Below are 12623 nucleotides of genomic sequence, written 5' to 3' on the forward strand. Positions count from 1 at the left end.
CCCCCCAGGATTGTTGAGGGTTAAATGAGATAATGTAAAAAAGCATAGCGCCTGGCACATAGAAAACATTTTAAAAATATATTAGCTATTGTTATCATGCCGATGATTAAAATAATACCCCCTCCAGGAATAATGGGAGTTTTCCGGATATTAAAAAAATTTTTTTTTAAATAGTAATGAACACTTTGGAGAAGAAATAATTTGTTTCTCTTGCCTCCGGACTGGGAGAAAAGCAGTCTCTTCCCTCTTCTTCCCTGAGTGTAGTGATTATTGTTACATGTTATAACCTTGTGATTTTAAATATCTTATACTTATTGTTAGTCTTTTGACATCCTGGGGGCAAATGTGAAGGGAAAAAAAAGAAGAATCAGCTTTTAGTGAGTTCAAGGGAAAAGTGACCTCAGTTTAATCATGGTACGTCTTATCAAAGGGAAAATGATATTAAATTAGGTACTTAAAATCCGAGTATAACAAATAAGGAAACACAAGGGCCCTTCCCATTGAGACTTGAGATTGGGGTTCTGAGGAAATTCAGTTTAAAGAACTTTAAAGAGGAGCACTTAGTAACAGCAACTATTGTAAACAATCTGCATCTCTAATCAGCTTACAACTTAGGGGCATTGACAAGTGTCACTTATGGAAAAAGATCCACAGTGGATGCTATCCCCATCGCCTTGAAATCCCAGATTTTTCATTTGGTTAGAAAAAAAGGCAACATTATATTTTCTTACAGGGTGATAGCTCACCGGAGGCCCGCTGCGATGTATAATATTACAAATGGTTTGGTTGCTAATAGGTCTTCTGGGGTGAGAGAGAAGTCCAAGTTGCCTTAAGTCTTTTTAATATTTGTGTCTTCCTTTGCGGTTTCCAAATATATCAGGCTGTATTTTGAGTTTTAATCATGTAAATCTTTAGTTATGAATAGCATGTGGTTTGGGAGAAGTGGGTAGCTCTATTTGTGAATTAAAATTGTCGATTCCCGTTACCCCAGGCCTGAGCTGCCTTGGGGACACAGGAGCGCTATGTTTGTTGGAGGGTGTGTGAGCCTGTGGTTTGTCAGCTTCCAGCTTCTGTCTACAGGATTCCTCCCTCTTAGAATGTGACTTTCTTCCCCAATAGCCCGTGTGCACAGATAGGGGAATTTTACACGGCTGGTTCTCAGTCTACAAAGTCATCATTTGATATATCCCCGGGAATATAATCTCATATTATCAGTTCATTTGCAAAGCGGTTGACGCGCAAGATCAACTGTTGGCCTAAAGCACACTTCGTCCAAGAGAAACAATCTATTTTGAAATGCTGGAATACCACCCAGCCTTGAATTGCTACTGGAGCCGCTCAGTCTAAAACTGTTCTTTTATTCTTCTTTTGCCATAAACAAGCATCACAGAATCAGATCCATTGAGAAGAATCTACTTGCTTTGCCAACACAATTAGTTTTGTAAGAAGCCTCTGTCTTCAGATTGTTCTCCTCCAAAGTCCAAGTTGGATAACGGTGGTGGGTTTTTTTTATGAATATATTTTTAAGATATATATATATATATTTTATATTTTAAGAGCCCCTAAGCAGATTTAGCAGGCTTAGTAGGACTTTTCGGCAAGGTGATTTGAATGCCATCCTACCAGCAAATATAAGTGACTTTTCTACTTTGGGGGCTCTCACAAAACCTGTCCACCGGAGGGAGTTTTTCTTCAAGGTTAAGCTCTCCTCCCTCCAAAAAAAGATGCCATCTTTTTGATCAACGAAAAGCCACAAAACCTGTCCAGCCATGAAAAGGAGTTAATGGAGAAAAAAAAGTCTAGTATTTTAACCTTTCCATGTGAAGAGCCAAAGTATTCTGTGACTGTTATTATCTCATATAGTTTATTTGTAGATTTATTTCTTTTATAGCCCTGCACTTTCTTGATAAGTGAAATTGAGTGGAAAAGCTGGTTCATCTTTAATGGATGGGTATCACTCCTGATAAACATCCTCATGAAGGGGATTACACCTCTACATTTTATGGGATCCGGCAGCTTGGACCTTAAGCATCACAATGGCTTGGCCCCTTTAGTGCTGAGGGCTCTGATTAAAAAGTCCTATTGAGCTCTGTCTTTTAAAAGCAAAGCAGCTCCTGCGATGGTTACAATTGAAATAGCACAGCAACAAAAGCTGTAACTACTTTCTTTTGTCCTGGTCTTCCTTGCAGAGAGTTTTCACACTTCTAATCAATGTTTCCTTTCACAAAAGGGATTCTCATCCTATATGTAAATACCAGTTGGACTGTGCTTGACCTTAGTTCTTCAGCCCTAATGTTGAAAACCAGTAGACACAAAGTTAAAAACAGCTTGATGGTTATTAGTCTTTCGAGTTAAGACTCTGGTCACCTTTCGTTTGGCATGGTATAGTTCTCTTAGAAGAGAAAAGCAGAAACAGCTCTTCTTGCGAATGAAGTAGTGCAAGATTAAAGGATTTCATGGGGACAAGAGAAACTTTACATAATTCTTTACAATAATGTTTGTCCTATTTTAAAACCTGACTGCTTTCCAGTTTCCAGGTTGATGGTGGAAATATCAAAAATCTGTTCACTAGGTAAATTTTGTTGGCTTTAGATCCGTCGAAAACTAGGCTTGGAGCTGTGGAAGGTAAAATCTGGTGGTGCTGTTTTATACTACCCCTTCCGAAAGGAGCTTCAAGATATAAAGGATTTGCAAGACCTGTGATTTGCAGAACCGGACCTTTGTATAACTTGGTGGGGTTGATGTTCAGTTAGACCCTGAGCCGAATGCGTTGTGGCCAAACACCGCCATAAGCATCAATAGTCTTGGCTGGCTCCCTTCAGGTGTATTTTGGAGTTAAAGGTGAAATTCCATCTTTAACCCCCTTGTGGTTGTCTGAGCAGTGACTGATGAACTAGATGTGATTCCCTGCAGACCTTTCAAAGGGTGGATGAAGGATGGAATTTCAGCCTTTTTTTTTTTTTTAAACCAGGCCTTTTTGCTTAATACAGCTTTTAAAATTAATGTCCTTTTTTGAATGCCAAGAAAACAAAGGGAATTTCTCAGAGTGTATGCAGACTGACACAATAGGCCTTAATTGGTGTCAAGGAGATGTTAGGATGAATGGGGAAATGCCCCTTTAGCTGATAAGACTGAAAAGTGGAGCCTTGTTATAAGCTGTCATCTCAACGTGTATTTAAACTATAGCAAAACTGAAACATATTTGCCATATAGATCATAATGACTCCAAAGGAGCCATTATGCTCTCTTATGTAATTACATAATCAAAGCATGCATAGTAATCAGCTTTTGGAATTCAATGCTAATCAAACATACCTATAGTATGTGTTTAAGCTAAAATAGAGAACGTTAATTTGCCATTAGTCAACTAAACAAGAATGTGTATACAGAATATTCATGAATAGCTTAATGTTGTGTCAGATGATACTTTTTGTTTTGTATTCAGGGGAAATCAACAATTTTAATTGACAAAAAAACCAGCACTGAGGAAGATTACTCTTTAACTTGCCGTTCAAAAATTTGCCTCACCTTTTACTGATTATAAAAGGAGATTAGATTAAATTCAGTATTTTTTTTTCCTTCCACAAGCTCAAGTGACACAACAGTAATTATGTTACAGGAGATTCTTAACGAGATCCTGACCATCTCCATGCCATAGGATACAGTGTTCTAAATAATACATGTAAAGCAAAGCTTGAAAACAAAACAAAACAAAAAGCCTCGAGCATATATTGCTTTTGTAATTAGAAACAAATCAGTAAGTGTTATTCAGCAATAGCCAAGAATAGAAATACCTTGGTGGCCCATTGGCAGGTGTGGCCTCTACTTTCGGCTGGGCCTCATGCTCGCCATGTGACTTCAGCTATTTCTCCTCCCTGAGCCCTAGGATCTTCATCTACCAAAATGAGAGCATTGCTCTCGAGGTTCCTTTCAGTTCTGTTGACCTTTGATTTCATAAGGGTTCTGTGAAAAGTAAAGTGACACAAAGGAAGTGTTTTGGTCGATGTCACATAGTCTTGCCCACTTGGTTATTTGTGGAGTCGGTTTAGTTTATTTTAACTCCAAACTTTATGAGCGACGGGGTTCGCTTTGGTAATCATTTGGACCCCTGAGTAGACAGTCCTTGGAACATTGGGATAGCAAAACATGGATGGGGATCAAAAAGGTTAAGAAAAGCTTTGTAAACAGCAGACAGATTGAATGCTTTTGATTTTATTTTATTTTATTTTTTTAAAGATTTTATTCATTTATTTGAGAGAGAGAATGAGAGAGAGAGAGCATGAGAGGGGGGAGGGTCAGAGGGAGAAGCAGACTCCCCGCTGAGCAGGGAGCCCGATGCGGGACTCGATCCAGGGACTCCAGGATCATGACCTGAGCCGAAGGCAGTCGCTTAACCAACTGAGCCACCCAGGCGCCCCGAATGCTTTTGATTTTAAATAAATACTCAAGTATTCACAAAAGGTTGAAGTATGGCCTCTCTTTGAAATAAAGAATTATATTTATGTTGAAGTGGTCTCGCCCTTAACCTTAATGCATTCTGATGGGCTCATCTTTTTGGACGCTGGTTCTCACCGTCTCTTGTCTGGACTTTGGATGACTAAAAACGTTACCATACTATTTAAATGGGACTAAACTCTTTCATCAAAAGCCTTCGTGGCTTGAACTTCAAATAATTTATTTTCAAATTACTTTTACTGTAATTCTTATTAATTCAAATAGGTTTCTGATTTGATATAAAACGCTATAAATGCAAGGAACAGTTTAATGAATTGAAAGATAGGATTGAGTCTTTTAAAGGAAATGTACAAAATATGCTGACAATAATTGCTTAGATAGAAATCAAATCTTAATGGCTTTGTTAATGATTTGTAGTGAACACTGTGTTTACGTTGACTTGGGGGAACATACGCAGCTAAATTTTTCCCTCTGGATTTCAACAGAATCTTAATTTTTTTCATTTCCTGAACTGTACTCATTTCTAGTGCTAGCTCTCAGAAATGTTAGCAGGAATTGTGGGATCTCTCTTGGTGATGGTTTTAATCGGGTCGGGGGTAAGGGTGGTTCCTTCAAGTTGGGCACATACCGAACGTGGTTATAAAAATGGGGATCCCACAGAAAGGAGAAGGGGGGCAAAGCCATTTGCAACTTTAAGACACAGAGGGCTCACAGACCAATAGAAAATAAGATTTTCAAAAACAAGTGTTTTTGACTTCTTGGAAAGTCTAAACTTAGATATCTGTTGGAGGGGAAGAATTAATAATCCCGAGCCTTTAATTAGTGCAAAATTTCAAGAACTATGGTGGCTCTTTGGAGTTCATGACTTTGTTGATCATTGGCAGGGTTTGTTCATTCTTGGGGGGTTTTGTTGTTGTTCTTGTTTTTGTTTTGTTTTGTTTTTGCAATCTATATTTTTGGTTTGACTTTTGCCTATTTAGGTAGCCTGACTGTGCCAATTTCATGTTAGGTGCAGTCTTCCGTATAGCAGAGGGGAGGGGGGGGGGGAAAGGTTTCCTTAATATGATTTTGCTACTGAAGGAGTAGGTCAGGGGGCTCTATTTGCTTTTTCTCTGGGCAAACCGTCTTCCCAGTGAAGAGTCATCTGTGTTCCTCGGTGTCAGTAAGAGTTTACATAGTTGCCATAGTATAAACCAAATTCTGTTCTAACTGACTTGCCCTTTTATTGTAGACTTGACTGGAGAGACTCCCCCCGTGTAAATGAAGTGCTTTCTTTATTAGCAGCCGGGCAGTGGGGGCGGGCTCCCTGTGCCGGCAAATGCTCGGGGATCGAAGGCATTCTCCAGGGGCAAAGGGTGCCGAGTGCCTAGAGAAAGAAGCCGTAGTCAACAAGGTGCTTTACAGTCAGGACAGTTTCTCTCTCATCTTCAAGTGCGTAATTGTGTTCTGGATAAATTATGGAAATTAAAAAAAAAATCAGAAGTTGCTCATAGGGAAATAACCCTCTTTAAAAGCAAGTTAATTCTCCAAGGCAGAGCCAATAGAACCTTGGCAGCAGATCCTGAGGTTGGCTGGGTAAAAAGTACAAACCGCATGGGCCAGAGAAAGCTGACAGAACTGGGTTCAAACACCGGCCCCGGCACTTAGCTGAATTACATTAGGCAACTTACTCGAACTGCTCTGGGTCTCCTGTTCTTAACCTTTAAAGTTGGGGGTATTGTTAACTCCAGGAGTTAGAGAGGGAAACGTGTGCAAGGTACCCAGCACCGTGCCTGGTACTGGAGAAATGTTTGCCCCCTTCCCCTCTTCTCCTTCTGGCCTCTGGCCCTAAGATCGGCCCCATCACCCCCTTTGGGCGGCCATACTGTGGAGGAGGTAGATGGCAGTCGATGCTACGGTTGGGGGTAATGCCCCTGAAGTAGTCTGCAACCCCAGAGTCTTCAAAGCCAGTTGAAGACTGAACGAATAGGGGGCTGATGAGCCCGTGGCACCCCCACCCCCACTCCAGCCCTAACCAACTCGCCTCAGATGGTCTTTACTAATCACCGAAGTATTTTTTTTTTTTCTTTTCTTAGACAATATGCTTTCTGTGTCTTGTAATAAATGTCCTAGCAACTTCTAGTTTACTGCGGGAGACTTGCTGGCCTCTCCAGAGCCAGAGTTGTATTTTTAGAAATTGGGGGGCAAATGGGGAAGTTCTAGGGAATACAGTTGCTGATATAAATAAAAACCCAGTTTGATGCTGTCTCTTAAACCTCACCCATATACACCAATTAGCAGTCAAAAATGTCTATACATGTCAGACATTGTTCCGCCCTTAAAATAAATTACCTTGCTGTTAACAGCCCTATTTAATGGCTGTGGTATATTGAACCTACTTGATTTCTTTTGCCCAGAACATGTGCTATTTCTGCCTTGACAGTGTATCTGCTAATTGAGTTTTAGAAAATCAGGAAGGTTCTTTAAACGGATTATTTAAGAAAGGTACCTACGTTGCCTGTACCCTTCTGCTACACTTCAAGTTGTGTTCTGTAACAACCTAATTGTCGTGATATCTATTTCAAGGGGAAATTTATCAAGTCACAGTGCACCCTTCTGTTTGGAAGAAATATTTGAGGGTGTGAGCAGAAATTATTTTTACATAAAGGCTTCAGGCAGTTAAGAGTACTGACATACAAATCGTATTTTCATCACTGTCATTCACATTCGGCGCCTCAAATAAATAGGTCATTATTATTCCATTGCAGCATCCTATGGTGCCTCGAAGTATGGAGCTCTGTTTAATATAACTGCTGTCCAGCTGACCCGTGTAATTTATTGGTGATTTTTACAGTGACATTCTTGGGCCACCAGCATCAGCCAAGGCACTTTGATCTCTTTTAGCAAAATACGTCATTATCGCTTGTGATCTTTTAGCATTAGTGTTATAACCATGTTAACATAGCTAGGAACTGTCATTTCCTGAGACATCGGATTTGAGGTTGGCTTTAGCAATTTCAAAAAATAATGCGGTAATGATGATGATACCACCGTGGATTTGCAGAGCACACGAGGGCAAAAATGTCAGATGGCAAAAGTTTTACCTGAATGACTTCATAATAGCACACTAAAGTGATTCGGTCTTATGTTACCTAATTGTAAGTAATAATTAAGAAGGTGTAGGGTGCCTGGGTGGCTCAGTTGGTTAAGCAACTGCCTTCGGCTCAGGTCATGATCCTGGAGTCCCTGGATCGAGTCCCGCATCGGGCTCCCTGCTCAGCGAGGAGCCTGCTTCTCCCTCTGACCCTCCCCCCTCTCATGTACTCTCTCTCATTCTCGCTCTCTCAAATAAATAAATAAAGCTTTAAAAAAAAAAAAAAGAAGGTGTAGACTTTTTAACAGACAAAACCCCTCTGATTCTGTTTTATTACCTTAATTGCGCAAAACACAGAATCACGGTCACCTCCTCTTTGTCCCCATCTCCGGTGCTAATGTCTGATAGCCTTAATGTGGCTACGGATGCTATTCAGGAAGAATATACCAGCATTCCGAGGAAGGACTAACACTAAAAGGTTTAGTTAGTCCCACAGAGAGTATCTTATTAGGGTCCAGTTGAATTGCCACTGGCTTGAAGTTCCAGGACCCCCAAGATGGTGATTAGGATCTGTAAGGCATGGTTGATGTTGAAGGGATTGAGGCCTATCCCCGGGTGGCCTTTCCATGGGTTCCTTTTGGACATGGAAGATTCTTATTTACGATGGTAGCAGACTTCTTTAGGTGGAGGAACTCTCCGCCCGCAACCCAGTTGGACCCCATTTGGTATTCTAATCGCCTCAGGGCAAGTCCCGTGACTTCCTACCGATACAACATTGGAATTGTGCGGTTTAATTTTTCCTTAATTTTCTTACTAGATTGGGTTACCCTGAGGAAATAAGGGTATCGTCCTTTCTGTACATACTTTTGCCAGGGCCAGTAAAAAACTACCTTGAAAAGCTTGCTTGATTGGCAAGAATTCCCCTTTCCTTGTTCTTTTCTCAAATCTGGGAATATACTGCTCCCTCCATCTGGCTTCTGAATTCTGTGTTTGTCACAGAAATCTATGGAGGGAAAAATAAGCATTCCTTCATGGGTTTTTTTTTTTTTTTTTTTTTTGATCACTTTTTCTCTTTGTTGTTATTCCACAACACTGTTCAGCCCACTCGGCCTTCACTGCTGGATCAAGCTAGGGAAAACTCACCCTTTCGCTCACTACAAGCCCGGTGGGCCTCACACCTAGGTTAATTCCCTGTGTCGGAGATCTCAAGGTTGGGTTTTACTTTGGTTGGCTCCTTCGAGCACCAAGACTTTTTGTTTGTCTGTGGCTCTAATGATTTTGTCCTTATCTCCTAGTTCCCTCCTTTCTAATCCTCTATCAGAGGCTGGTCTCTTTCTGGGTGGATTTGGCTTAATGCCATCTCAGACACCCTTGTCACACACTTCCTCGCTGTGCCCTGCCAAAAAAGGATCCTTCAGCAGAAATACGCTAGCAGGTGGAAATCCTCCGTTTACCCTAATTGCATCTCTATTTATGCGCACGCTCTCTCACTCTCTGTCTTGCAATAGTGTTTATCTTTGATCTTTGTTTCTAAATGTGACAAAGTTGGGTTTTGGGCTTTTCTTTTGTGTTTGTTTTGGTGGGGGCAGTGAACGAACCACCTGATCTATAATTACCTAGAAAGCTTGGGAGGAGGGAGCGTGAGCCTTCATTCTTGTATCCACACTAAACACGTGGGGTTGCCTGATTAACGTTGGGATTTGACAGCTAGAGAGAGGATGGTGATGGTGATGATGATGGCAGCCACCGTTTGTTTAGTTTTATAAGAAGCTAGACACAGTGTTAAATGCTTTATATTTATTACCTTCCTCAGTCCTTCCGACAGCTCTCTGAGAGGGCTTTGAATTACTGTCCCCACTTTGCAGATGAGAAACTGGCTCAGGGGCTTTAAGTACTTTACTTGAGGTCATACAGCCAAAAAGCAATCTTCCTCTTCCCCTTCCTGATCGACCATTATACCCATTGCCCATTCTACACTTTTTATTCCATACGTGAAGATTAGATACCAGTTTTCACTCATGTGGCGGCTTCTGAAAGGCCAGGACAGTGCCCTGTATTTCTATATCCTCTGCTGTGCTGGGTACAGAATAGGACATTCAACAATTACTTCATCTTCTGCTGATGAATTGAACTCTCCCTTTCTCCTACCTGCGCTGTGGATCATATGGGTCATTTGTGAGGGGCCCTGACTGCTGTCACTGATCACAGAAGCAACAAACGAGAGCAGGTCCGGAGGTGAGCCTTCGATCAGTGGATCTGAACGCCTTGACTTTGTGCCGAGTTCTGAAAGAGAATGTCTACATGGCTAGGTGGGGGTGGTCGACAGAAGGGGCATGGTTCGGGACCGCCTGGGGCTTTGGGTCAGTCGTGAAGGCATGAGTTTCTGAGAGCAGAGTAACCGACTGAACTATAAGCCTTCCCAGGATGTTACCGGGATTCCTGAGCGTCCTAGTTGGGTAGGTCCTCACTCCCACCCGGTAAACAGTGGAACGGCCTATACCTTGGGAATGACGACATCCGCTAACAAGATGAGATTATTTCCTGAGCCCTCCTCCCTACTTCTATTAAGTGGCCCCTTGAGTTTTCTGTGAGGCAACCAAATAGCTTAGCTCAAGGGCATGTGAGCTGAGGTGGAGTATATGCTTCTCCCCTACTCCATTCGTGAGAGCTGCAGCTTCTTAGAAAAGTCAGCTCTCTGACCTTTCCATACCTTTCCAGCGCACTCCTCAACTGGTATAAGAAACTGGGGGCTGGGACGTGGGCATCACAACTTTTGAGAGCATGTTGATCCCAGGCTTAGTCACATTTTGCCCCTGGGTCTCTCTGGGATCAACGGACTCACTTTGTGGACTGCGGAGGAAGATGGGAGCCACCCCAGTATCGCCCTTGGTGCCCATTTTGGAATACGTTTCTTGTCTCTCGTTCTAACTGAGCCATTAACCAAATTTTAATTGATGGAAATTCATTTCTCCTTTTTTTTTTTTTTTTTAAGGCGATGGACAGAATTTGTTTACGAAAGACGTGACAGTGATCGAGGGAGAAGTCGCAACCATCAGCTGCCAAGTCAATAAGAGTGACGACTCTGTGATTCAGCTGCTGAATCCCAACAGGCAGACTATTTATTTCAGAGACTTCAGGCGTAAGTTTCTATCTCTGTAGCATTAGGTTGCAACTTTTTTTTTTCCTACATGTTGTCTCGATAAAGAGATTACCAAGGCCTCCTTTTCTAAATTTAATGTTAGATGCTTAAAGTTTAGTCAATTCTTCAGAGGGAAGAAGAGACATGCAATCATAATCTTTCTACTTAATAGAAACCTTGAATGGTCCCTTTTAAAAGTAAAGCAGTCTTACTTTGCAATAGGAATTGATTGTAGTAATTCAAGGTGAATTGCAATTGAGTCCCAAATACTTAGCTGACACAAACAACTCAAAGAGGGTAAGGCAAGGAAAATATAGTATTCTGAAGGGTAATCTGTTTGGTTTGAAGATGGAAGTTTCCAAGGCAATGCGTGCCTATAAAGACAAAGCCAAAATCTCCTATCACCATAATCTCTGGTAGACAGAGGTTACCATGTGCTGAAGTCTTACCAAATGTAATATCCCAAAAAGGAATCGTTGGAACTTAATTTACATCCCAGAAATGGTTCAAATGGATGTCAGAGCTTTAACCAGAGCAGGAATCAGGTCTTTCAAAAGATCGCTCTTTGGGAGCATGGGTGCCTAATCAAAGCAGATGTCCCTCCACATCTGCTTGTCCCCGTTCTTCCCAATGCCCCAGAACATTCATGAACTGTGGAAAGAGTTGATAAAACTAAGGAACATCTCAGAGCACGAAGGAAGGTAAAAGAAGAGGAGCCAGCCATTCTTAGAGCGTATTTTTGTCATTATAAATGAATCTAACCTTTGCCAAAATTGACACAAGGACTTTAAAAGTGAATATTTGAAATTAATAAAAAGCCCACATACATGATTTTTGTGGTGGCTCTGATTTCCTGCTTTATCCTCATCCGTTTCCCGTTGTGAAGTCGAATGCAATTAGGAAACTGCAGGCGGGGTCTGAGGCTTTGGGAGGCCCTGGGTCGTGGACTCTGGGCAGCTCCACCTCCGACGGTACCAAATACAAAGGTGCATCCAAATTAAATTGTTTTGCTATGAAGTTTTTTTTTAATTACTTCCATTTTGTTTTTGAAATTACTGATAATGATTTTTTTTATCTTCATAATTTGGAACCGCTTTTTTTTTTTTTTTTAAGGCCTCAGATTTTTAGAGACAACTCAAAAGCCTATATACGTCCTACTCCCTCAACTTCCAGTGCCCACAGCCTGCGCTTTCCTTCTGTTTTCATTTTACTGAACTCTGGTGGAAAATCTGAAACAGTTTACGAATAAGGGCTGGAAACTGACAGCAAGGAGCGCACACGCGTGCATACACCCACAAGCCCTCACGTGTGTTGCTTTCCTTTCAGACAAGGCTATTTGTCTACATGCAGTTATTGTAGAAGCCCAAAATAGTAATTCAAGAAGTATGAAGAAGTACCCAACAGGTGCACGAAGACTTACTCGATTTTTCTTCTCTGTAGCGGCTTTTCGAGTCCCCTAACATTCTCCTCCCCTAGGTAAGGAAAATGGACTGTGTAGTGTCTTCCTCCTAACGACTACCTCTGTGTTTTGTTTCACAGCTTTGAAGGACAGCAGGTTTCAGTTGCTGAATTTTTCTAGCAGTGAACTCAAAGTGTCGCTGACAAATGTCTCAATTTCGGATGAAGGGAGATACTTTTGCCAGCTCTACACTGACCCCCCACAAGAAAGTTATACCACAATCACAGTGCTGGGTAAGAAACGCGTGGGGGTGTGTCCTGGGAAGCGGAGTGGGTGGCCCTTACTGCCGGCTGGCTTCCAGCAGCAAGGAAGAGGTTAATGGTAAATTTTGCTGTTCAAACCTGTTTTAGGAAGAATCACTGCCCATCTTGCTGACTTTTAAAAATAGCCTATTTTACCAAACACTCTAAGGAATGGCAGTCAGCAGTCTTTATAGATCCCACCTGCTCTTGGGTTTCAACCCTCAAGCTTCAGAGCAAAGATCAAGAGAATTTAGA

The 12623-nt window shown here is 41.6% G+C and overlaps 1 protein-coding gene across 3 annotated transcripts in view; it reads left to right on the plus strand.

Annotated features, from left to right (window-relative positions):
* Nucleotides 1-12623, plus strand: part of CADM1 (cell adhesion molecule 1) — a 321409-nt gene that overhangs the window by 245813 nt on the left and 62973 nt on the right. For all 3 annotated transcript variants that reach the window (XM_044919820.1, XM_021696623.2, XM_044919819.1), the window contains exons 2-3: nt 10521-10667; nt 12207-12359. In XM_044919820.1, coding sequence (XP_044775755.1) covers nt 10521-10667; nt 12207-12359 — 300 coding nt within the window. The remainder of the gene's footprint in view (nt 1-10520; nt 10668-12206; nt 12360-12623) is intronic.

The sequence above is a fragment of the Neomonachus schauinslandi genome, chromosome 11 (genome assembly GCF_002201575.2).
Source record: "Neomonachus schauinslandi chromosome 11, ASM220157v2, whole genome shotgun sequence".
NCBI lineage: Eukaryota > Metazoa > Chordata > Mammalia > Carnivora > Phocidae > Neomonachus > Neomonachus schauinslandi.